Consider the following 25,655-nt stretch of genomic DNA (forward strand, 5'->3'; position numbering starts at 1 on the left):
GAATGAAAGAGATAGTCATCTATATGATACATGGAAGAAAATAGGAGCAGTGAATCATGTAGTACCAGTATTACCATATTCTTGGTTAACTAAATTTTAAAATCCTGTGGAACCCAAGTGAGCATTTATGCATTTCTAGTAGCAGCTGTAGATAATGATTTGCCTGTAATGCATGCAGAGCTGAGGTTCATGATTATTTTTAAACATTTAGAAGATTTTCTAACTTCAGAAAATGTGAAAATCATTATATTGTATAACTGTTCTCCAGAGTTCTGCTTTATAAATATAGCCATGTTTACTCAGGTTATCCTTTAAATGATGGATTTTATATGCTTAAAAAACGGAAACGAAATGCCTAGCAGCCCTGAAACCTCAAGCCTGGCTTGCTATTTTTAAAAATTTATTTATATTTTATTATATATTTAAAGTGTACAACATGATATTCTGACATATATGCATATTGAAATTATTGTTTCAGTCAAACAGATTAATATCCATTATCCTAGTTACCTTGTATCTATGTGTATGGTAAGAACACCTAAAATCTCTAACATTTTTGATATACATTACAGTGTTATTATGGAGGTTTTTTTGGTTTATTCTTTTGGTTTTCTGGTTTTTTTTTTGTTGTTTGAGACAGGGTCTCCCCTATCGCCTAGGCTAGAGTGCAGTGACATGATGATAGCTCCCTGCAGCCTCAAACTTGTAGGCTCAAGCGAGCCTTTTGCCTCAGTCCCCCAAGTAGCTGGGACTACAGGTACATGCCACCATAGCCCAGATTTTTTTTTTGTAGAGACAAGGTCTTGCTTTGTCACCCCAGCTGGTCTTGAACTGCAGGTGTGAGCCACCACATCTGGCTGGCATTACAATGTTATTAACTGTAGTTCTTACTGTGTACATTAAATCTCAATGCTTATTCATTCTACCTACCTGGAAATTTGTACCCTTTGACTTCTCTACAATTCCTACCCACCTTAGCCCCTAGTAACCACCATTCTACTTTGTCTTCAACTTTCTAAAAATATTCCACGTATGAGTGAGATTATACAGTATTTTCATTTCTGGATCTGGCTTATTTCACTTACCATAGTGTCCTCAAGGTTCATCCTTGTTATCACAAATAGCAGGATTTTTTTCCTTTTTTAAGGTTGAATAATAGTCTATTGTATATATCTACCACAATATTTATCCATGCCTCATTGGATACAGGTTGTTTTTCTATCTTGACCATTGTGAGTAATGCTGCAATGACATGGGAGTGCAGATACCTCTACAAGGTCCTATTTCACTTCCTGTTGTAATATACCCAGCAGAGGGATTGCTGGACCTACAGTAGTTCTATTTTTAATTATTTGAAGAACCTCCATATTGTTATCCATAGTGGTTGCACCAATCTGCATTCCCACCTAAAGTGTACAAAGGGTTCCCTTTTTTCCACACCCTGGCCAACACTTGTCTTTCTTGTCTTTTTGATATTAGCTGGATCCTAACAGGTATGAGGTGATAGCTCATTGTGGTTTTGATTTGAGTTTTCCTGTCGATCAATGATGTGGAGCATCTTTTCATACGCCTGTCGGACATTTTTATGTCTTATTTGGAAAAATATAAATTCAGACTCTTTGCCCGTTCCTTAATCATGTTATTTGGGTTTTTGCTATTGAGTTGTGTGAGTTTCTTATACAGGTTGAGCATCCCAACTGAAATCTGAAATTCTCCAAAATTCAAAACTTTTTGAGCACCATCATGACACCACAAGTGGGAAATTACACACATAAGAATTGAACACAACTTGGATTCATGCACAAAACTATTAGAAATATTGTATAAAATTGCTTTCATGCTATGTGTATTGAGTATATGAAACATAAATGAATTTCATGTTTAGACTTGGACCCTATCCCCAAGATATCTAATTATCAATATACATAATACATAAAATCTGCGTGTGTGTGTGTGTGTGTATCTATATATTCACATAAAAACTATCAAGAATCTTATTGTCTCGCCTTCTCTTCCTGGCATGGAGGGATCAGCATGGTGACTGAGGTCACTGCATATTGGAGAGGGTTGGGGAACCACAACAGGCATGAAGCTGGCAGCCACGGATGAGAAGTGGTGAGGGAGGAATACAGAAGTGGTAAGAATAATTAGCCAGTGTCATTTGGATTTTGGTTACACTGAGTAAATAAGTAACTGGATTGAATAAGTAAGTAAATATATTGAAGGTAATAGCAGCCAAGTTTCCAGAGAAGGTATTTAGAAAGAAGTTAGGCTAGGAAGGGCCCAAAGATGTGTTGGATTGGAATTAAGAGTACAAGTATGAACTTAGAGTTTTATTTTTATTCTTGGACTCAGATCTAGAAATAGTTATAGATGTGTATGTCCATCTGTATGTGTGTATGTATTTGTTGTTGGTGTGCTGCATCCCAGTAGCAGTGAGGCCACTTCCTTCCAGATCTTGGTTTCAAAATACCAAAGAAAGGGGGGGAAAGTAAAAGGTGTGCCCAGAACATGTTGTTAAACCAGAAAACTACCAAAGTGCTCGGAGAATAATGGGGACATGTCAAAGGGAGCAGGATTCAGTGTAAAAGGGCTCCCACTGGGAAAACCAAGAACAAATTTGAGGATCAAAATAAGTCACTATAATAATAAATTATAACACACTTAAATAAGAATACATGAGTTCATAATAACATAAATCAGTACACAGTAGATTATTTGGGGGAGAAGTTGATAACAAAACTAAAAGTTACAGTTATAGAAAGAACAATGGGTATACAGAAGCACATTTGATCATTATCATAGAGGTAATTTGGGAGGACTAATTAGTGCCTGCAAATATGCTGGGTAGAGGATTGATGGGGAACAGAGTATTAGTAAAATCTGAGAATACCTCTTCAACTTTAAGAAATTGAGTAGCAGAATTATAGATCAATATTAATACCACCAGTGGTACGACAAGTTGACATCCTACGTTTCCTGGCACATCATCATTTGTGTGGTATTCTTGCCAAGAATACTGTAACTAAGTCTGATCAGGAGGAAATATCACCCAGGTTAAAGGTCATCCTACGAAATGTAAGGCATAAAATCTTCAAAACACATCAGGGACATGAACGAAAGGGAGAAAGACTGAGCAACTGAAAAATGAGGCAGCTAAGCAACTTGTATCCTTGATAGCATCATGGAAGACTGCTGAAACTGTTGGCATTTGGATGAAGTGTTTAAACTGGATGGCTGTGTTGTAACAGTTGGTTTATGAATTTGGAATGTGGGATTTGGTTATGTTAGAAGATCTTTGTTTTAGGATATCCATAGTGCAGTATTTAGGGAAGACAGGACCTCATTCGTGTAGCTTGCTCTCAAAAGTTTTGGAAAAAGACTAATAACGTGTAGGAGCAGTTGGGTGGGCACTGGAGCAAATGTGGTCATAACACTCAGGGAATTCGGGTGAAAGGAATGTAGGGTTCTTTTACTCTTCTGGCAGTGTTTCTGTGATTTCAAAATTATTTAAAAATAAATGATTAAATGGCTATTGTCAAAAAGATAAAGGTAACAAGTGTTGGAGAGGATGTGGAGAAAGGGGAACGCTTGGATCCCGTTGGTGATAATGTAAATTAGTACAACCATAGAAAACAGTATGGAAGTTCCTTGAAAAATTACATATAGAAGTATCATGATCCAGCAATCTCACTTTTGGGTATATATTCAAAGGGAATGAAAGCAAGATCTTGAATAGATGTATGTACTCCTGGGTTCATTGCAACATTATTCACAATAACCAAAAAATGGAATCAGCCTAAGTGTTCAACAGATAAATGGATAAAGAAAATGTGGTACATATACCCAATGGAATACTATTAAGCTTTATAAAAGAAGGAAATCCTGTCATTTGCAACAACATAGATGAACCTGGAGGACATTATATTTACTTCATGATCTCACTTATATGTGGAAAAAAGTTAAAGTCAGAGAGAGTAGAATGGTGGTTACCAAGGGCTGGAAGGGATTCAGGGTATTGGAAGGGATGTTGATCAAAGGCTGCAAAATTTCAGTTAGATAGGAGGAATAAGTTCACCAGAGCTATTACACGACATGAGAACTAGAGTTAATAACACTGTGTTTGTATTCTTGAAAATTGCTAAGAGAGTAGATTTTAAGTGTTCTCATCACAAAAAAATAAGTATATGAGGTAATATATAGATTAATTCAATTTAACCATTTCACAATGTACATTTCAAAACATGCTGTACACAGAAATATATTCAATTTTTATTGGTCAATTAAAATAAATAATGCTTTTAAAAACATTAAATTTTAGATAAATTAATTATTAAATTTTAGGTAAAACATAGTTCTTAGAATACTTATGGTTAGCATTATGAGTATGATTTATGGTGGGAATTAAAAAATTAAAGGGGAAATTTGGGGGAAAGGTATATTGTATTGACTGCTGCCTGGTAAACACTTTGCTACATATTCTACCTAGTCCCAAAATAAGTTATTTATTTATTTATTTATGTTTTTAGAGACAGAGCTTCCCTCTGTCACCCAGACTGGAGTGCCTCCCAGGTTCCAGTGATTCTCCTGCCTCAGCCTCCCAAGTATCTGTGATTACAGGTGCATGCCACCACACCTGGCTAATTTTTTTGTATTTTTAGTAGAGACGGGGGTTTCACGATGTTGGCCAGGCTAGTCTTGAACTCCTGACCTCGTGATCTGCCCGCCTTGGCCTCCCAAAGTGTTAGGATTACAGGTGTGAGCCACTGTGCCTGGCCTATACGTATGTTTTAAAAGTATAGCCAACGGGATTTGCCAACAGGTTGAATATAGGCTGTAAGAAAAGAAAGGAGCCAAGGACTTTAAGTTGTAGGGAAGAACAGTATCACCAATAATTGAGATAGAGAGGGTTATAGGAAGAGTACACCTGAGGATAAAAAGTACAATCATGTGTTGCTTGATTACAGGGATGCATTCTGAGAAATGGTAATTTCGGCATTGTGTGACGTCATAGGATATACTTACACAAACCTAGATGGTTTACCCTTTTGCTCTGATCTGTACAGCATATCACTGTACTGAATACTGTAGGCAGTTGTAACATAATGGTAAATGTTTGTATATTTAAACATAGAAAAAGTACAGTCAAAATACAATACAAAGGATTTAAAAATGGTACACCATGGAGGTTACAGTGAGCCGAGCTGAGATCGCACCACTCCACTCCAGCCTGGGTGACAGAGTGAGAGTCAAAAAAAAAAACACTATACCTGTATAGGTATAGGGCAGTTACCATGAATGGAGTTTGCAGGACTGGAAGTTGCTTTGGGTGAGCAAGTGAGTAGAATGATGAATGATTGTGGAGGCGTAGGACATTACTGTACACTACTGGGTACTTCATAAGCACCATACTTTTAGACTACATTAAATTTATTTGAAAATATTTTTTCTTCAATAATAAATTTTAGCTTACTTAAGGAAAGCTTACTGTAACTTTTTAACTTTATAAACTTTTTAATTTTTTAAATGTTTTGACTTTTGTAATAACCAGTTAGCTTAAAACACAAACACGTTGTACAAATTCTTCCTTATCTTTAATTCCTAAGCTTATGTATTTATTTGCTTATTTTAAAACCTTTTGTTAAAAACCAAGACACAAACACACATGTTAGCCTAGGCCTACCCAAAGTTCATATCATCAATATCACTGTCTTACACCTCCACATTTTGTCTCACTGGAAAGTCTTCAGTTCTCATCTCCTATTATAATAATGCTTTTTCTGAGACTCTCTTGAAGGACTTGGCTGAGGCGGTCACTTTTTTTAGTAAGTAGTAGGAGTACACTCTAAAATAATGAGAAAAAGTGTAATATAGTAAATATATAAACCAGTAACATAGTCGTTTATTATCATTGCATCTGGCAGCACTGTAGGTTTGTTTACACCAGCATCACCATAAACACTTGAGTAATGCCTGGTGCTGTGATGTTGCAACAACTCCAGCATCATTAGGCAATGGGAATTATTCAGCTTCATTAATTTTATGAGACCACTGTTGTACATGTGGTCCATTGTTGACTGAAACATTGCTGTGTGGTACATGACTACATATGAATGTAGAGGAAGGGAGAAGTCAAAAAACTGAGCCCTGGGCATTCCAGCACATAGTGGTGTGGGAGAGAGGAAATCACCTACAATGGAGACTGAGATTGTGCACTGCCCAGAAGCAGAGGAATCCCTGCCCTTACTGGGGAGTTCAAAAACAGCTTGGCATTGGAACCTAAATCTATTCTCAGTGGCTCCAAAAGAGTAGCAGCTAGTGAAACAAGGGAAAACCATGGGATTGTAGCGTGCTGGAAAACAAATGAAAAAAAGCATTTCCATGAAGGCAGACTGACCACCTGTGTGAAAAGCTACTACAAGCCTGAACATAATGGTTTCAGGAAAGAATGGGCAGGGAAGAATAGGAGACGGTAAACCTAGAGGAGTCTTTTGAAGAGTTTTGCTGCAAAAGAAATGGGATAGTTGATGGTGGGAGAAAAGGAGTAAAGAGTTTTTGTTTTTAGCTGGAAAAACTTAAAGCATATTTATATGTTGATGGGTGTGATCCAGTAAAATGGGAAAATTGGTGTTACAGAAGAGGGATGAAAATTACTGGGCAGGCAAGATGGGGTGTGCTCTACTGCACAAGTGGAAGGCTGGCTTTAACTAGAAACATGGACATTCATCATCCATTGTAACAGGAGGGGATATTGACTGAAAAGTGGTGGAAGTTTGTGGAAGATCTTTGATTGTTGCTGATTTTCAGTGAAATGCTAAGCAAGTACATTAGCTAAGATTAAGAATGGGGGAGGAAATACTGATGATTCAAAAAGAGAAAAGAAAGTAGGAAATAGTTATTTAGGAAAGTAGGGAAGTGAGTGGACTAGAGAAATGTCATATGATAGCCAGTCAGCCTTAATGGCCCACCTGAAGTAAGTGGTCATGTGTTTGAAGTGAGATCAGTTCAATTATATTCAGGCAGAATGTGGGATTTAACCAGGGTAGGTTGTTTTATCTAGTGGAAACATTGAGGAGAGTGAAGTGAGCATACATAATTGAGTGAGTGAGAGAAAGAGGAGTTGACGATATGTGTGTGTGTGTGTGTGTGTGTGTATGTGTGTGTGTAAGGAAATTATGATGATGATTTACCCTGGAATTGAAGCTGGATAATGAGGAGGAATTCAGGGATAGAGGGCAAGGGTAAAGTGAGATGAAAGGATGGAAAAAGCCAAGTCTTATAGGACCTGGTGGGTTTGTAGGATTATTGGTATTTGGGGACTAGAGGAAGTGAATCATTTGGTTGGATATTGAAATCATCAAAAATTGCCACAGGACTAATGTTGGAGATGGTAATAGTGAACCAAGAACTAAAATCTTCAAGGACTGAGGGAGAATGAGTAGATGCTCATTGATGACTGTAGCGTGGAGGAAAGTGGATGGTGTGGTGTGATGATATGAGATTCAAAGCTGGTTGTATTTAGGGCGATGGCGGGAACAGAACTGTAACGAGGAACAAGGAGAACCACCTCACTCACAGGCCCAGTTCCATTTCCTAAACAGAGACAAATTTGTATTCCCTGTAACTCATTAGCCCCTAGTCTTCTGAATCCTTTTCTAAGAGAGTAAGTAAAATAAATGAAAGCATTAAGATACATTAATAATTTTTATTTTACAAATATTTGAGTTAGTGATTCTGCAAAGTTTTATTAATAATTCAAAAAACTGACTTTAACCTGTCACTTCAAAATAGGTTCAATAGTACAGCTGAGTTATGCCTCAAAACTTTTTAAACTTGTTTTGGAAAGAAAATTGTGTTGTATGTCCAACAAACCTATATATGATTGTTTATTGTGTATTGATGTACATACCAGAGACTGTTTTTGTATATTTACTGGACACTTAATAAATTGTTTGCCTAATGTTTAGTTGTCTCTCCTTTTTCTTCTAGATTACATACCGGTTACGGCACCTCCTTCGTGCAAGGTGTGATGCGTCCCCAGTGACCAACAACACCATCCAATTTCACTGTGATCCTAGTTTCTGGGCTCAAAATATTATCAACTTAGGTAGGCCATTACCATTACATACATTTCTCAGTGGCATTTGTTTGTAAAACTCAATGATTATGACATGTTACTGAAAACATGTTCACTTAGCCTGGACATGGTGGCTCACATCTGTAATCCTAGCACTTTGGGATCTGTCAAGGATCACCTGAGCCCAGGAGTTCAAGACCAGCCTGAGCAGCATAGGGAAAGCCCATTTCCACATAAGATTTCTAAGTTAGCTAAGGGTAGTGGCACATGCTTGTAGTCCCAGCTACTCGGAAGGCTGATGCTGGAGGATCGAAGAAAATATGTTCTCTCACTTTCAAAACGTTTCATTACTTTGTTTTAAAAAGACATGTTGTTTCTAATAGTATTTCATTAATGTATGTATATGGTAACAAATATACATGAATATAAACACACGTACATGTACAGATGATAAGAAAACATTCTATAACATTGACTGACAGGGTGTCTAGACTTAGAGATTTAGGTGTCCTGTCCTGTTCCCTCAACCCCCCAAATCTGGTTTGTTCTCTTAGCTCTAAATTTATCAGAGTGGGTTAACTTGACTTGTCATTGATAAAGGATTTTTGATATCCTGAAACTTTTATTTTAAACTACTATATTTTTATTGGCTTATCTTTACAACTATTCAATAGGAACCTAATGGTTCAATCCTTTATATTGCTTAGGGAAGACTTTTAGTTTTCTTCTTTTGCCTGATCAGGTAATAGTTGTATAGATATCTTACTAATTGAAGTAAAACATACATACTGACAAGTACCCAGATCACTGCATAATGATATCTCAATCAACTAACTGCATCTATGACTTATAAATACGGTTTTTTTTTTTTTTTTACTGTATCTTTCATATGTTTAGATACACAAATACCACCATTTACAGTTGCCTACAGTATTGTCCAGATAATTCAGTACAATTGCATGCTGTGCTGGTTTGTGGCCTAGACTCTACCTAGCAATAAGCTATGCCATATAACCTAGGTGTGTAGTAGGCTATACAGTGTAGGTTTACATAAGTAAACTGATGTTTGTCTGAAGATAAAATTACCTAAATGACACATTTCTCAGAACATATCCCCATCCTTTAGCAACACATGACTATATTAGAGCTTACTGAATTATCACAAAAAGAGACTGTCATTTTGGTAACATTAGGAATAAAAGTATCCTTGTAAGCAGTTCAGCAGAAAGTTACTACTTTAGCTTCTTTATTATACTATTTGCTGAGTAGAAACACCTTTTTGCCTTCTTTCTTAATTTCTCACAGGGAAACTATACAAACAAATTTAAGAATTCCCTACACATTGTCTGTTCATCAAACAATATTATCTTTGATGATTTTGGTGGTGGGTGGCGGATGCTCGTTGAATTTGCTTCAGAATCATCAAAGATGGTTTCTCATCCCCAACACTAGATTCTGGGTGAGAAAAGAAAATGGCTGGAGAAAGCCCATACTCACCAGGAAAGGAGGAAATAGGCAATCTCACCCATAAGGGAAGAACAAAAAGAATCCCGGAAGCAAAGGTGATAAGGAGACCCCTGCAGACTAGTTTAGATACAGACATATGTATATTGATACATAGCAGGAAACTGGAATTATACACACTCATTTTGCCAAAAAGAAGCATCTTTAGAATACAAAACGTGTATAAGTAACTTATTGCCACACCTGACTCTACCACCACACATTCATCTGTACTCGGAACCCATCACGAGATATAAATCCAAACAAATGGTCATATGTGTTATGTACTTATATCACAATACATAAATACACCTACATATAGACATAAGTACATTTAAGAATTATATTTAAAACTGTACACACATAAATGAATATAGTTTCAGATAAATCTAGTTTAGCCAAAACAAAAACAGGATGTCCTAGTCTTAATAGTTCGTGAAACCGACATAATGAAGTTAATATATTTTACTGTAGGATTTCTTAGAGCTGTCATTTACAGCACTGTAAATTCATATACAATGAGACTTACATTGTAAATCTCTAAAGAAGGAGACAAGTTTCCTAAACTTGTTACCCATGGCTCTGAGAAACATGTAAAAGTGCTAGGGGAAAATACTGATCTAGATGAATATTTTGTTACTGTCTTGAGTGACTTTAGATAAGTTTTATAACCTCTCTAAACCTTAGATCCCTTATGTGTAAAAGAGAATGTTATTGCTTCTTTTAAACATACACATATACCTACTTGTCATAGTGAATTACACACAGTAAACATTTAATGAATAACTGTATATTTTTAGAATGCATATGATTAGTAAATCATAAACATTTCACTTTCTAATGTTGAGATCAAGCTTGAATCAGGCCTTTCAAGGGCACCATTAAACTCTTAAAACTAGTTTTAAGCCAGTCAATGTATTCTGTATCAAAAAGTTAACATAGTATGCATTGTAAAGGTATAGGAAACTTGAGAGATCACAACTTGTTAATAGTAAAGATTCAGAAATACTTTTTGGGATTGTTTTTAGAGCCAATGTCAGGTTCGCTTGTTGGGATATATGACAGCAGTTCTCGAAGTATAGTCTGGTACTCTTTCAGCGGACCACAAAGGCCACCTTTTTCCAACTACACGTCTGGATGAGTGTTGTGCCAGACCCCTACTGAGTTCAATAGGGATAGGACCATGTTTGAGAGGCCCAAGAAGAGACCTGGAGCCAGTGTCCGAGGCACAGGGCTTATTGAGGGAACTTACATACAGCACAGTCCAGTGGCAGTGGGCTGGACAGGAGAAACACCAGCAAGTAGTTTATGTAGCACTTAGCATCCTCCCGCTAGCAACCTCCATGTGGCAACCTTCATTTAACACAAAGCAAAAGGCATCCATCCCCAATATGGCCTGGATTCCACAGGCTGGGCTGGGAGTTCAGATATTCTTCATTGATAAAGAATGGATCTCCAGGTTGGCCACTCCAGGGTTCCTTAGTGTAGAACTCCAAACACCCATTCTTCTTAGGCCATACAGGGTCACTCACAGGGTACACCTAAGTTATTGCTGTCAGGTGCTGTCTGCCATACAGTGAGACTGAAATTTTTTTCATATATTTTAACTTAACAATATATTATGATAGTGCAGAAACAGATAATGAGATTTCAGCTATTAAGCCAGATATTTAAAGAGATTTTTTAAAACATCAAACAGTATTTTAAAATATCAAAAAATGTTTACCAAATTTTTATAATATAGCTTTATAAAAGCATGTGGTTATGGTTTTATTATTAAATGAATTAGAAAGTTTTAAAAATTTTTAATTTCTAATATTATAAATTTTGATGACTAGAAGTTAGGTGAACAAAAGTTGTTTGGGGGTTCTCTATCTTTCAGAGTGTAAAAGGGCTCATGAGATCAGAGAATTCCTTGGCAATTTTGAAGTTCTGCAAAAATAGCCTTAGAAAATGTGATATTTCACCAACTATCTGAAAAACTGTTTCCCTTAACCTTTTCTTTTTAATTAGGTTCTTTAGTAATCGAGGATAAAGAGAGCCAGCCACAAATGCCTAAGCAGAACCCTGTCGTGGAACAGAATTCACAGCCACCAAGTGGTTTATCATCAAACCAGTTATCCAAGTTCCCAACACAGATCAGCCTAGCTCAATTACGGCTCCAGCATATGCAGCAACAGGTAATGGCTCAGAGGCAACAGGTGCAACGGAGGCCAGCACCTGTGGGTTTACCAAACCCTAGAATGCAGGGGCCCATCCAGCAACCTTCCATCTCTCATCAGGTAAATTTGGAAGCAGGCCTGTCCTCACTTAGATAATTATAGTATAATTGTGTTGAGCAGCTCATAATAACAAAGACATCCATTTTCCATAATCTAAATATCTACATTTATAAAAATTTGTCACATTAAGAATCCCTGATTTAATGCCTAGTTTTTAATCCCTATTTAAAAAGGATTTAATGGTTTATTGAGTTGATAAATCTATTTTCATCCACCCTTCATTGTCTTTAAATTATTGCAAAGGATAAATGTTTGTATTCCTAAATAATGCAGGCCTGTGAGTGATGGGAAAAGTTGTGTGCCTATAATTCCTATATTGGTGCTTCAGAATGATGAATACATTAAGAATCTGTCCTCTGTGAGGATGCAGTGTTTAGTTAAACTACATTGCATCTTAGAAATTAGGGCAGAGTGAAATAGAAAAGGGCAGAAGTGTGGTTCATTATAATCTACCTTTTTCAAACTTTATTTCTGAGCAAATATACTGTCTACCATTCTTATTTTTACTATAATCCAATTTTTTTTTTTTTTTTTTTTTTTTTTTTTTGAGATGGAGTCTCACTCTGTCACTCAGGCTGGAGTGCAATGACACGATCTCAGCCCACTACAACCTCTGCCTCCCGGGTTCAACGATTCTCCTGCCTCAGCCTCCCGAGTAGCTAGGACTACAGGCATGTGCCACCACGCCCGGCTAATTTTTTGTATTTTTAGTAGAGATGGGGTTTCACCTTGTTAGCCAGGATGGTCTCGATCTCCTGACCTTGTGATCTGCCCACCTCAGCCTCCCAAAGTGCTGGGATTACAGGCATGACCCACTGCGCCCGGCCCCTAATTTTATTTTTTAAGTTGCTTCCTCTGTCATGGGATTCTTAGACACTAACTCAATCAACCATAACAGTTCAGGAGGGTGGGGGGAAAATCACCTTATATCTTACTAGACCATAAGTATCTTCATGGCATGGTCGACATCTTACATACCATAGCACATTACGCTGGCATTGTCATTTTTTTGGTTGTCAATATGTGAACATTAGTCTGGATGAAGGTGGCAAAAGACTTATATGACTACCTTTATTCTCCCTTAAGGACCATTTTAGGCTAAGAAAAATTATCCCTTAGATAAATTTAAAAGTTTTTCCATGTAATTTCCTAAGTATGTTCTGCTTGTATTTCTATAATATAAAACCCTTCAATTCACAAAATTTTCATGGAAAAATAAAAACATTGCTATGGCTTTTAGGTTTACACTTTTTTACAGTTTTGAGATTTTCTTATTTTTCTCTAATACTATTTTTTTACTCTTTACCTACAAAATTTCACTTGTTTAGAATCAGCTTCTAAATGTATTTTTCACTGGGTCTGTAATTGCTGGCCACTCTTGAAAGTTAATGAGGTAAACCCAGTGCCAACTAATTTTTAAGAGAGAAGCAGTTGACCCAGGTGAGGATAGTAAATTCCAAAAATGGGAGGAAGAATAAAAATAATAAAGAGAATAGGACTGTACTTTATAGCTGTCTGCCTTCACAGTGTCAAAGTTTCAGATGTTGCTGCTTCAACCTTAAAAGATTATTTGTTTGTCCTCCTGTGAATGTAGGGGGAAATAGGCTCCTCTTTGAGAAGTTGTGATCATACAGTTAAGATATACTAGAAAGAATATTTATTTTGCAATACATTCCCAATTGTAGAGAATCAGTCAAGAGGAGACTGGCATATAAGGTTACCTTTTTCTTCTAGGACTGGTCTCAATTTCCAGGGCTAGTATTTATGAGCCCACAGAGCAGGCTTGCTTTCTAGCCCTTGCCTTGTTGCAGGAATCAGAGGACCAGAGAGACCAATGGATGGAACAGGAGGATTTTATTTAAGTGGCCACTGGCCCAACGGATTCATATCCAAAGGCTACGTCCCAAACAAAGACAGGGCTTGACTTTTATACACACTTCTGAAAGGGGGTTAGCTAATTTAAATGGCACAAAACTCGTGGTATAGGCAAGGAGGCTTACAGAGGCAGAACAAAGGCAGTTTGAATCAAACAGTGACAGGTTTCGTAATCCTTAGCATAGCTTGTGACCTTGCAGCTGCATTGAAAGAAAAACAGGAGCTTACAAAACCTGGAAATTGAGTAATGGTAAGGGGCATGAGGAGATAGTAAAGGAATTTGTTTTTCTTAACCTTGCTCTGAGTGGGTGTTGGGAGAGTCTCTGGAGCTCCTTCCTTTGGGCTCTGGCTTTCCAGATAGTGTTTTCAAGGCTTTGCCGGGGCCCTGCCTATTGCTGACCTTGGAATGAGTCAGCTAAGTACAGGAAAACTTGTTTTCCTCTTGTTAATTTTTGGCTTCATTCCCCCCTTTGATGCTCCCTATAAATGAAGTTTAATAGAAAGCATCTCTATTACTTAATTCTTCATGAAAAGGCAGGTTTCTTCCTTTGGCAAAGGTTGATATTTAGTTAGAGCCATTAGCTGAGTGGTAGTTTGCCTGATGACAAGAGTCTCTATGGCTGATAGGATGTTTTTAACAAGGAGGGGTAAGAGACAAGGGAGTATTAAGCAACCTCCTAGTATGGCCAGGACTATTCCTATTAAGGTTTTAAATCTTCTGAGAGATGAAAACCAGCCCCCGAAGAGGGAATCGAGACCATCCTTTCTAAGTCTGGGCTGGAACATAGGCTAATTTTTGGATTTTTGCAGTTATATCTTCAGTGACCTTTCCATTGTCATCAATTTCTAGGCAGCAATTAGTTAGATTGAACTTTCCGCATATCCCACCTTCCTGGGCTAGGAGACTAGTCTAAAGCCAGTCTATTTTGATAAATAGCATTTCTCGTTTTTGTGGTTTGTTGGGCCAGTAGATTTAAGGCCCTTGCAGCGACATTAGTCATGATTTCAAGCACCGCGTATAACGTTATGATGCAGTTGAGCATGTAAATAGGGGTACAGTATCCATACGTTCCATCTTCCACCCAGGTGGCTGGCCCATAATATTGGATTATTCTCTCGGGGCCGTTCATCATCTTTCTGATTCCTATGGTTATGCCCCTTTTATTTCTCCTTTTTGTTTTGTCATAAACAGGGTATCCTAAGGCTTCTCCTTGCCTTAGAGGGATTAGGAAGAAGGATGGTCTGATTGTCCCTAGTACACAGGCCTCTGGCAGCTGCCCATATGCCCATGACCCACAGATCCAGTAGAGGCCAGAAGGTGCCTGCCAGGCATTTGGAGTTTCAAGCTGATACCAAGAGTGATGTAAAGAGGGGAAACAGGAGAATGGACTGGGAGGGGGGGTGATTTGGAATTATTTATCCTGCCCCACCATAAAGTCTTTCCTGTTGTTTCATTGTAATATTGCTGTCCTAGGCAAGTTAATTCTCCTACCCAGTTGGTAAAGGCCTTTCCCCAGCGAGCAATGCAGAATCTCCTGATAATAAAGATGTTTAAGAGCCAGATGCCCAAGCTTGTGAGCATTGGTTCAAGGGAGAGGACAGTCAGAGTAAAGTTATCTTGGGGCATTAGCTCCTTTGCTTCCTACTGCCATTGATCCCCTATGATGGTTCCTCCACATGCATAGCATGAGGAGACATGTAGGCTACTGACTGTTTTCTGCCAGTTGGGCAAACAGGTTTCTGGCCAAGGGAGAGGGTTCAGGCACTCCTGGTGGATGTGCCTATAGAATGACTCAAAAACTGGGAACTGTTGGGTTGAACGGGTCCAGGTTTTCTTATAATATACAGACTGACTTCTGAGTTTACTTTTTGACCTTTGACTTTGAACCCCAGTGTCATGGGATAATCTGTAGTCCATATGGGCAGACCTGGCTCTTAAGATGATATGTGCGGGATAGCAAATGCTAGGTTTATGAGTTGGTTTTTCCAGTAGTTTCATATGTATGACTTGCCTTGGTGGTTGTCGATCAGTGGACCAAGTCATGCAGCTCCAGCGGGCTGTTAACAGGGACCCAGGGGAACAAACAAGGGGCACACATTTTTGCTTGGAACAAGTACCATAGTGCCCTGTGGGGCCAATGATTATGGACCACTACAGGATTGCTGCCTCCTGGCAAACACTGAAGTATAAGGATATGACCCCCCCATAAGGGGAAGAGGCTTTGGTTTGGTTTAGAAGATCCCCTTCCTTAGTATGAACTTCAAACCAAGTCTCAATAGGTAGGGACTTAGGGTCATAACATATGTAGGGCTGGGTATTTCCTGGGTCACAGATTGAGTAGGTTACCTGGTTATGAGTACAAGTTCCTAAGTGGGTCCCTGCACACTCATAATAAATATGGTACAGCAGAGTCCTAGTTATGGTGCTCCCCGACCATGTAGTATGTGTGCAATGGGGGCACCCTTCTATGAGTCCATTTTCTGACACCGGTATGGGGAGTGCCATGATGGGGATGAGTAGGAAGAAAGTAAAGAGTAGCATGTTTATACCCAGCAGGGACAAAAGAGGTCTTTGCCCCGGGGAGGAGGTTGGGCAAAGCGACAGGATAATAGTAAAACAATTAGTATTATAAGGAAAGCTATTGGACCTAAGATTTCTAACCACATTTACTTCCCTGATAATGCTCACGCTTTGGCCGGGCATAGACTAGTCAGCTTCTGGGGTGACTAGAGCAGGGCTGTTGTCTCCTCAAGCTTCAGCCGTGCGTAGACTGGTCAGCTTCCGGGGTGACCAGAGCAAGGCTATTGACTTCACTGGCAATCTGGTCCCGCCGTAGGATCAGCCGGGTCAGATGGTCTGGGTCCTGTTGGCTGGTCCACTTGTCTTGGGCTGCTGGTTTCAGCTGACTGTGGTGGATCCAAGGCACAGTTCCTGCAACTTTAACAGCAGTGGGAGTGGACAAGATTACGGTATGGGGCCCATCCTATATGGGTCCTAAAGCGGTTGGGTTCCATTTCTTAACCTAAACAGAGTCCCCAGGTCTAAAAGGGTGTGATGGGTCTGTTAGGCTTATGGGCATTCTTTCCTGTACCTAGCCATGGATTCTTTGCATGGCTATCCCTAAAGCCTGCATTTGCCTTCTTAAGGTTAATTCTGCTAGTTCACGGAGGTCACTTTAATTTGACCTATGACTGGGGATGGCCAACCGAACAAGATCTCATAGGGTTAATAGCCAGTTTGTTTGGTGAGGGTGCACCTGACTCGGAGGAGGACCATGGGCAGGACTTGATCCCATCTCAGATGAGTTTCTTGCCAATATTTCTTCAGTAGTTGTTTAAGTGTCCAATTCATGTGTTCTACTTTTCCTGAACTCTGTGGCTGGTAGGCTGTGTGTAACTTCCATTTTATTTTTAACAGCCTTGCTAGATCTTGAACTATTTCATCTACAAATGCCAGATCATTGTCTGACCCTGGAGTCAGGGGCAGTCCAAATCTGATGATAATGTCTCTTAACAATACTTTAGTCACGTCTCATGCTTTCTCTGTTCTGGTGGAGAAAGTCTTAACCCATCCTGAAAAGGTGCAGACAAGCATTAACATGTACGGATAGCCTCTGGCTCAGGGCAGCTCAGTGAAGTCCATTAGTAGGTTTTCACAGGGTGTGGCTCATATTTCCTGTATTCCTGGGGCCGAGTGGGCTCTTGCCGTGGGTTGTTCTGGGCACAAATTAGACATTGTTTGCAAACGGCTCGGGTGATAGCAGTGAGCCATAGCACATAGAAATGGCATCCAAATAGTGTTTCTAGTGCCGTTTTCCTTATATGAGTTCCTTGATGGAATTGTCTCACAAATTTGGGGGCCACTATTTCAGGGATGGCTAGCCTCTCATCGGAGAATTTCCACCATCCTTCTTCAATGTAATTTCCAGTCTCTTGGGCAAACCAGGGCCTTTCATTTGGAGAGAAATTTTACCTCTGGAAGGGGAGGCTCTGGGAGGAGTGGCAAAGCTAGGGCTTCCTTTTTACAATGCGGGGTAGTCATTCCTGCCTGTTTTGCCTCCATATCTGCTTTTCCGTTTCCTTTGGCCTCTAGTGTTCCTGCCTTTTGATGGTTTGTAGTGCCTAACAGCCACTTTCTTTGGGGCCTATACAGCATCTAAGAGCTGTAGGAGTTCTTCCTTATACTTTATTTCTTTGCCCCCAGCAGTTAAGAGTCCTCTTTCCTTATATATATATAGCTCCATGAACATGCAGTGTGGCAAAGGCATATTTGGAGTTGGTATAAACATTGACTTTTTTGTCTTTTGCTAGCAAAAGGGCTCTTGTCAGGGCTATTAGGTCTGCTTTTTGGGCTGATGTTCTGTGGGCAGAAACTGAGCCTCTACCACTGAGTCCAGTGTTACCACTGCATACCCAGCCTGCCGGGCTCCCAATACAAAATTGCTTCCATCTGTAAAGTATTCAACATCTGGGTCCTTGAGGGGTTGGTTTGTAAGATCTTTCTGGCTTGAGAATACCTCGCCTACTCCATCTACACAACAATGAAGGGGGGCCTCCTGGTTCCAAATCAATTGGGAGCAAGGTAGCCGGGTTTAGGGTATTTATGTGAGGATTTTTGCATAGGAGTCCTTGGTATCGAGTCATTCTTAGGTTTGATAACCAAGGATGCCCTCTCTGATCCATTAAAGTTATACCTGAGTGCAGTACCTGGATGGTCAGTTGCTGCCCTGGAGTCAGTTGGTCAGCTTCCTGTGCCAGTAGGGCTGTGGCAGCTAGTGCTTTGAGGCACGGAGGCCGTCCTAGTGCCACAGAATCCAGTTGCTTGGATAATTATGCTACCGGGCCACGCCATGATCCTATGACCTGAGTTAGGACCCCTATAGCCATTCCTTTTCACTCATGGACATATAGAAAGAAAGGCTTAGTTCTGGCAATCCTACGGCTGGGGCCTGAGTCAAGGCTTCTTTGATCCACTTAAATGCCTTCTCCTGGTCGGCCTCCCAGAGGAGGGACTCCTTTTCTCCCCTCTTTTGTGGCTTCATATAATGGCTTGGCCATAAGTGAGAAATTTGGGATTCAGATACAGCAGAACCCTGCTGCCCCTAGAATTCTCTTATTTGTCGCTGGGTGGTTGGAGTGGGGAGTGCACAAACAGCCTTCTTTTGCTCACTGCCAAGCCACTGTTCCCCTTGACTCACTTCAAAGCCTAAATATTGGACTCTCCTGGAGCAGATTTGAGCCTTCTACCTTATACAGGAGATGGAGGAGGTCTTGGGTCCCTTGAAGGCAGTCTTCTAGGGTTGGGGCTGCCAAAAGAAGGTCATCTATGTATTGCAGCAAGGTGCAGTTGTCATTTGGTGGGGTGTAGGCTTTGAGGTTTAAAGATTGTGGGAGATTTTTTGAATCCTTGTGGGAGTCTTGTCCAGGTGAACTTCAACTTGCTCCATTGAAATGCAAAATGGGCTAATTGGTGCCAGGTGAAGTCAGAAGAATGCATCTTTCAGGTCTAGGCAAGTGAACCAGGCAGCACTTGCTGGAATAAGTCCCATCAAAGCATATGGGTTTGGTACCATCACGTGGATGTTTACTGTAGTGTGGTTCACAGCACACAAGTCCTTCACTGGCCTGTATTCTCCAGATGGCTTCCATACTGGCAGGAGTAGAGTGTTCCAGGGTGACTGGCATTTGACTACAAACATGATTCCATGTTTGTAGAGTCGCTCACTCCTAAGTGTTTGTGAACACCTCATATGGCTTCTGGGAAAAGCAGGTACTGGCAAACTGAACTGGGGTTGCCCCTGGTTTTAGCTCTACTACCACTGGCACCTAATCTTTAGCCAGCCCGGGTGGGTTATCTTCAGCCCATACTCCAGGAATTTTATTAAGTAGCCTCTATAATTCAAGTATTCCTGGTTCGTGAGACAGTTCTGGTGGCTCTTTTGTGTATAGCCTCCGTTCCTCAGTTTGCGGGATGGTAAGGGTTAACACCATGGCCTTCGGGTGAGTTAGGTTTAGAGTCATATCCCCTTGTGGCCCAAAAGCAATCTGTGCTTGCAGTTTTTGGAGTAGGTCTCTCCCCAGCAGGGGAACTGGGCAATTTGGGAGGTATAGGAATTCATGTTGGACCTTTTTTCCTCCTATAACAAACCTCCTTGGCCAACAAAATGGCCTCTTCTCTGAGACCCTGGTGGCCCCTACAATAGTTGTATAGTTTTTGGATAGTGGTCCTATGGATCAGATTACTACCAGGTGTTCAGCCCCAGTGTCCACCATAAAGTCCATTAGCTGGCCCCCCACTTCTAATGTGACCATGGGCTCCTGGGGGCCTAAGGAGAAGGAGCCTGGTCTGTCCTTGTCCTTGTATTCTTCAGTCCCTGCCAACCCGATCAGGTCGGTATCTGGTTCCTTCAGGGTGCAGCAGCCTTTGACTGGTGGCATTTTTGTTTCATAGCTTCCACCATTTTCTTCACTGCCCTCTGGACACTGATTTTTCTAGTGTCCCTTTTTGCATCGTGCACATTGGTGCTTATCTAACCTCAGCCAGCTTTTGAGCCTCTGTCTGGTTTGGCCCCATCTCCGTCTGTGCCCGTGTCCATGTCCGCACCCTCTTGCAATGCTAGTTTCCCTTTCCGTGAGGGCCACTGCTAACATATTGGCCTTTTTACTAAGCCTCCGATCTGCTTCCTTTTTTGCCTCTTGGTCACGGTTAACGTACACCTTGGTGGCCACTCCTATAAGTTGGGTGGCATTCATGCCTGTGAAATTTTTTAGCTTTTGCATCTTCCACCTGATGTCACCCTGGGCTTGTCCTACAAATGCTGTGTTCACCATGCACTGATTTTCAGCGGCCTCAGGGTCAAACAGAGTGTAAAGCTGGAATGCCTCACAGAGTCGCTCATAAAACCGGCTAGGGCTCTCATCAGCTCCTTGAAGAACTTCTGAGATATTTCCTATATTGATTGCGTTTTTCCTGCCTTCCTTTAGCCCTTGCAAGGGTGCTTCTCGGTACCTCTGTAGGTACTGTAATTGGGCTGCATCATTTGAATCCCAGTGGAGGTCTGCTTCTGGAAACTGGCCCTGAGCGTATGCCTGAATGTTAAGTGTGCCTTCAGGTGCACTGGCTTCTAGCCAGCAGAGAGCTGCCTGGTTTATCCTCTAGTGCTCCTCAGTGTTAAACAGTGTCAAGAGGAGCTGCCTACAGTCTGGCCAAGTTGGATTGTGTGTCTGGAAGATGGACTGCATTAGATCTATGAGGGCCTGGGTCTTCTCCATGTAGGAGGGGGTATGGTGTTTCCAGTTTAGGAGATCAGTGGTTGTAAAAGGCTGGTAGATGAAGTTCCGTTGCCCCCCTTGGACTTGACCCTGTTCATAATAGATGGGTCCCTGTGTCTCCCTGAGAGGCATTTGCATAGCCCAAGCGTGACCAGATTGGAGGCAGCCCACTTGATCATTTTGTCTTTCTTCCCTGGCCTCCTGGGGCTCCAATCTTTCCTTTTGGGGTGAGTCTTGGAGCATGTTACCATCTGAATCTGACTCCTTGGGGGCCGTTGGCCTTGGTAAATGGGGGTAGATTGGAATATATGGAAGAGGAATTTCTATCTCCTCTGGCAGGTGCTGCAAAACTGGTTTCTCTTGCCCTTCCGGTGACTTTTCCTTTGTCTCCGTGTTTGCCAGCAAAGCTGATTTTACTTTCACTTTAGGCTCGGTCTGAGCCACAAGTATTTTGCAGTAAGCTGCCAGGCAGGGCTGCAACCATGCAGGTCGAGTTTGAACTATATTTAGCCATGAGTCAATATAAGGGAATTGGTCTGGGTGCCCTGGCTGTCCTCCGACTCCAATCACCACCTTAAATACATGGCCAATTGTTTCCCTATCTATAGTTACTTTGGCTGGCCATCCGACACTAAAAGAGGGCCATTCTATTTCACAGAGAGTTCTCAACCTCTGAGGGGTCAACTTCATCCCGTAATCCCCTGCATAACCTTTCTTAAAATTCTTTAACATACATTGTAATGGGGTGGGTTTTGACGACTTTCCTCCCATTTCCTCCCAGTTACAGCACACACACTCACTGTCACTTTCGCTTTGGACCGATTAGACCGTCCCCCTCGCAGGAGTATTTCAGATGCCACTTAGCATTGGAGGCTCTGTTTTGACCCCCACAATTACTAAATTGTGGGGCACCTCCCTAAGCCATATGTGGATCACTGCTAGTCCCAGTCGGTCCCACAGTTCTCTCAGAGTGTATGGTCTACGCTAAGAGACCTGCGGCCCCCACACGTCACTCCCCACGTTGGTTCCTCCTGGAACCGCCTCTTTCACATGCACTCACACACTTCCCCGCTCCCAGTTCCTCTTTCTCAACCGACTCTGCAAGCCACTCTTATGTCCTGGGTTGGTTAGGGTGTGAGCTTGTGAGCTTCTCTGACTTTGCAAGCCACTCTCACGTCCTGTGTTGGACTACTAGTTACACCCCGGGAGGTGATCAGGCTCCCCTTCCATTCTTATGAGACAGGTCCTGCCTCAGGCCCAAACCTTACCATGATCCTGTAGTGCACTGTTCCTGGAATTGTCCTGTACCCCCTTACGTTCCATTGCGCTGTCAGGTAGGGTCACGGGAGAGCTGATCGTCCCTCTGGGTTGAAGTTCTCCCAATGGCGCCTGGGGTCACGGGTCTTCCCCGGCTGGGGGCTTCAGTCTCACAGGCAAAGAGACAGTAAACCTGTCATCTCCAATCCCGGGCAAGCCCCCAGAAAATGTTTTCAGGACTGGAGAGACCAATAGGTAGAATAGGAGGATTTTATTTAAGTGGCCACTGGCCCAACGGATTCACATCCAAAGACTAAGCCCCAAACAAAGACAGGGCTTGACTTTTATACACACTTCTGAAAGGGGGTTGGCTAGTTTAAATGGCGTGGTGGGAATCTAATGGCATGAACTCGTAGTGTAGGCAAGCAGGTTTACAGAAGCAGAACAAAGGCAGTCAATCAAACAGTGACAGGTTTCATAATCCTTAGCATAGCTTGTGACCTTGCAGCTGCATTGAAGTAAGAACAAGAACTTAAAAAACCTGGAAATTGAGTAATGGTAAGGGGCATGAGGAGATAGTAAAGGAATTTGTTTTTCTTAACCTTGCTCTGAGGGGGTGCTGGGAGAGTCTCTGGAGCTCCTTCCTTTGGGCTCTGGCTTTCCAGATAGTTTTATCAAAGCTTTGCCAGGGTCCTGCCTATTGCTGGCCTTGGAGTGAGTCAGCTAAGTACAGGAAAACTTGTTTTTCTCTTTTTAATTTCTGCTTCAGCCTCATTTGTGATTCCTTCACCCAGCCTTCCTGTAATCAACCAGGGTTGTTCTTGGAGACTTTGCTTTGAAAATATGTTTTCTGGCCAGGCACAGTGGCTCAAGCCTGTAATCCCAGGACTTTGGGAGGCTGAGGTGAGCTGATCACTTGAGGTCAGGAGTTCGAAACCAGCCTGACCAACATGGCAAAACCCCATCTCTACTAAAAATACAAAAATTAGCCAGGTGTGGTGGGGCATTCCTGTAATTCCAGCTACTTGAGAGGCTGAGGCAGGAGAATCACTTGAACCCAGGAGGCAGAGGTTGCAGTGAGCCAAGATCAGAACAAGACTCCATCTCAAAAAAAAAAAAAAAACAGAAAATGTTTTCTTCTGTGGATACTCATCATCTAAGTTGTAATTAGTCAGTATCTTAACAGCCAGCTAAGCACCCGAACATGTTTTGGTAATGATATGGCAGACTAGATTTGGATTAAAGCCTTGGTGTGCTGCTTGGTATTAGCTGTGTGGCTTTTTTCAAATTATCTATGTTTTCAAACTTTTAGTTTCCTAATTTGCAAAACAAGGGTAATAATACCTACTTCATAAGGCTCAATAACATAATAATATGTAAAATGCCTGCCAGGGCTCAGTAAGATCTAAAACTTATTAAGTTTTATTAATATCAACTATTTTCGTTATTAATGATTTGTTCATTTTGAGTACACCCATTGAGCCAGACTACTTGTTCAAATCCCAGCTCCATGCCTTACTGTCTTTGTTAATCTTGGGCAAGTTACTAAATTTTCTATGCTTTATTTTTGCTTTCTTATCTATACAATAGAAATAATCTGTGCTTTATAATATTATTGCTAAGAATAAATTAGTGAATACATGTGAAGCCCTTAAAGCAGTACCTGGCATTTAATAACTGCTCAATAAGTGTTAGCAGTTATTATTCTACCATCACTTTATTTTTAGGAGGTTTCAAAAGGGTAGTTCTTTGTGAAAGATAATTGTGAAGGACTTAAAAGGATACCAAAGACACATTTTACCTACTTCCCAACATGGCCTAGGTCCAATTCAAGTACAATCTACTTACAAAATCTAAGTGGCAGTCCCTCTCCCAAGGTTCTTTCCTAATAAAGTTCTTTTAAAAAAGTTGTTTACACAAGTTCTGAAAGTCTGCCCATCCCCCACCCCTCATTCCCTTATGTAAATCCTAATAATTGATTGATCTGTGGCAGAGTTCTATTTTTCTGTAAAAGTTTTATAAGATAGAGATTTATAATTTGTTTTTCAGAAGAAGATTGTTACTAAATTGGTTTAATTTCTTTTTTCTAGCAGCCCCCTCCACGTTTGATAAACTTTCAGAATCACAGCCCCAAACCCAATGGACCAGTTCTTCCTCCTCATCCTCAACAACTGAGATATCCACCAAACCAGAATATACCACGACAAGCAATAAAGCCCAACCCCTTACAGATGGCTTTCTTGGCTCAACAAGCCATAAAACAGGTATATATCTACCTTCTTTTCTCAGTCGCTTTTTCTGCTGCTTTCTACTTTCAAATCACAAAGAATTTATAGATTAAGCAACAGGTTATAAAGAGCCAAGAGCAAGTCTTCTTTTTCATTTTTTAAATAAATGTGAATTGCAAAGTTTGACGTGTTTTATCAATAAGAGAAATTAAACCACTTATGTAGAAGTGATGGCCCAATATAATCAATGACCATAGGTATTAATTTTTATAATATGGTATGGATAACTTTTAGGTGAGTATATTAAATTTCCTAAGATAAAAGTATTCTAACAAATACAAGTTACATTCACAAAATAGAACAATAAATGAATCTTTGAAGTGTCTCAAGATTTCTTGGAAACAAAATTATGGCACAGTTTCAAGAGGGAATACATATATATCTGATGAAGTTTAATATTTAATGCATATTTAATATGATACAGCTTATTTTTATTTTTTACTTTTTTTGAGACAGAGTCTCTCTCTGTCGCCCAGGCTGGAGTGCAGGGGCGCGATCTGGGCTAACTGCAATCTTTGCCTCCCAGGTTCACGTGATTCTCCTGCCTCAGCCTCCCGAGTAGCTGAGACTACAGGTACTCGCCACCATGCCTGGCTAATTTTTTTTGTATTTTTAGTAGAGACGGGGTTTCACCGTGTTAGCCAGGATGGTCTCAGTCTCCTAAACTCGTGAGCCACTGTACCTGGCCTCCTTTTTTTTTTTTTTTTTTTTTTAAATGGAGTCTTGCTTTTGTCACTCAGGCTAGAGTACAGTAGCATGATCTCAGCTCACTGCAACCTCTGCCTCCTGGGTTCAAGCGATTTTCCTGCCTCAGCCTCCAGAGTAGCTGGGATTACAGGCGCCCACTACCATGCCTGGCTAATTTTTGTATTTTTAGTAGAGACAGGGTTTCACCATGTTGGCAAGGCTGGTCTCGAACTCCTGGCCTCAAGTGATATGCCCGCCTCAGCCTCCCAAAGTGCTGGGATTACAGGTGTGGGCCACCATACCTGGCTGTATTATTTATATAATTAATGTCTTCAGGTAAAAACATTTTCTGTTTTACATTATCTTAAAGTAAAAGTTATCGCAGTGTTTTTTCTTCTCAAAACTCCTGTGACA

General features: G+C 40.8%; 1 protein-coding gene across 7 annotated transcripts in view; it reads left to right on the plus strand.

The window, feature by feature from the left end:
- The window catches only part of TRIM24 (tripartite motif containing 24), a 125,485-nt gene that overhangs the window by 83,216 nt on the left and 16,614 nt on the right, over positions 1–25,655 (plus strand). For 3 of the 7 annotated variants that reach the window (XM_055284166.2, XM_063642300.1, XM_063642302.1), the window contains exons 8-10: positions 7,990–8,107; positions 11,594–11,760; positions 24,357–24,530. In XM_055284166.2, coding sequence (XP_055140141.1) covers positions 7,990–8,107; positions 11,594–11,760; positions 24,357–24,530 — 459 coding nt within the window. Of the gene's footprint in view, positions 1–7,989; positions 8,108–11,593; positions 11,863–24,356; positions 24,531–25,655 lie in introns of all 7 variants that reach the window. The other 4 variants (XM_055284165.2, XM_063642301.1, XM_063642298.1 and 1 more) reach the window with 3 other exon arrangements.

The sequence above is a fragment of the Symphalangus syndactylus genome, chromosome 6 (assembly GCF_028878055.3).
Source record: "Symphalangus syndactylus isolate Jambi chromosome 6, NHGRI_mSymSyn1-v2.1_pri, whole genome shotgun sequence".
Taxonomy (NCBI): domain Eukaryota; kingdom Metazoa; phylum Chordata; class Mammalia; order Primates; family Hylobatidae; genus Symphalangus; species Symphalangus syndactylus.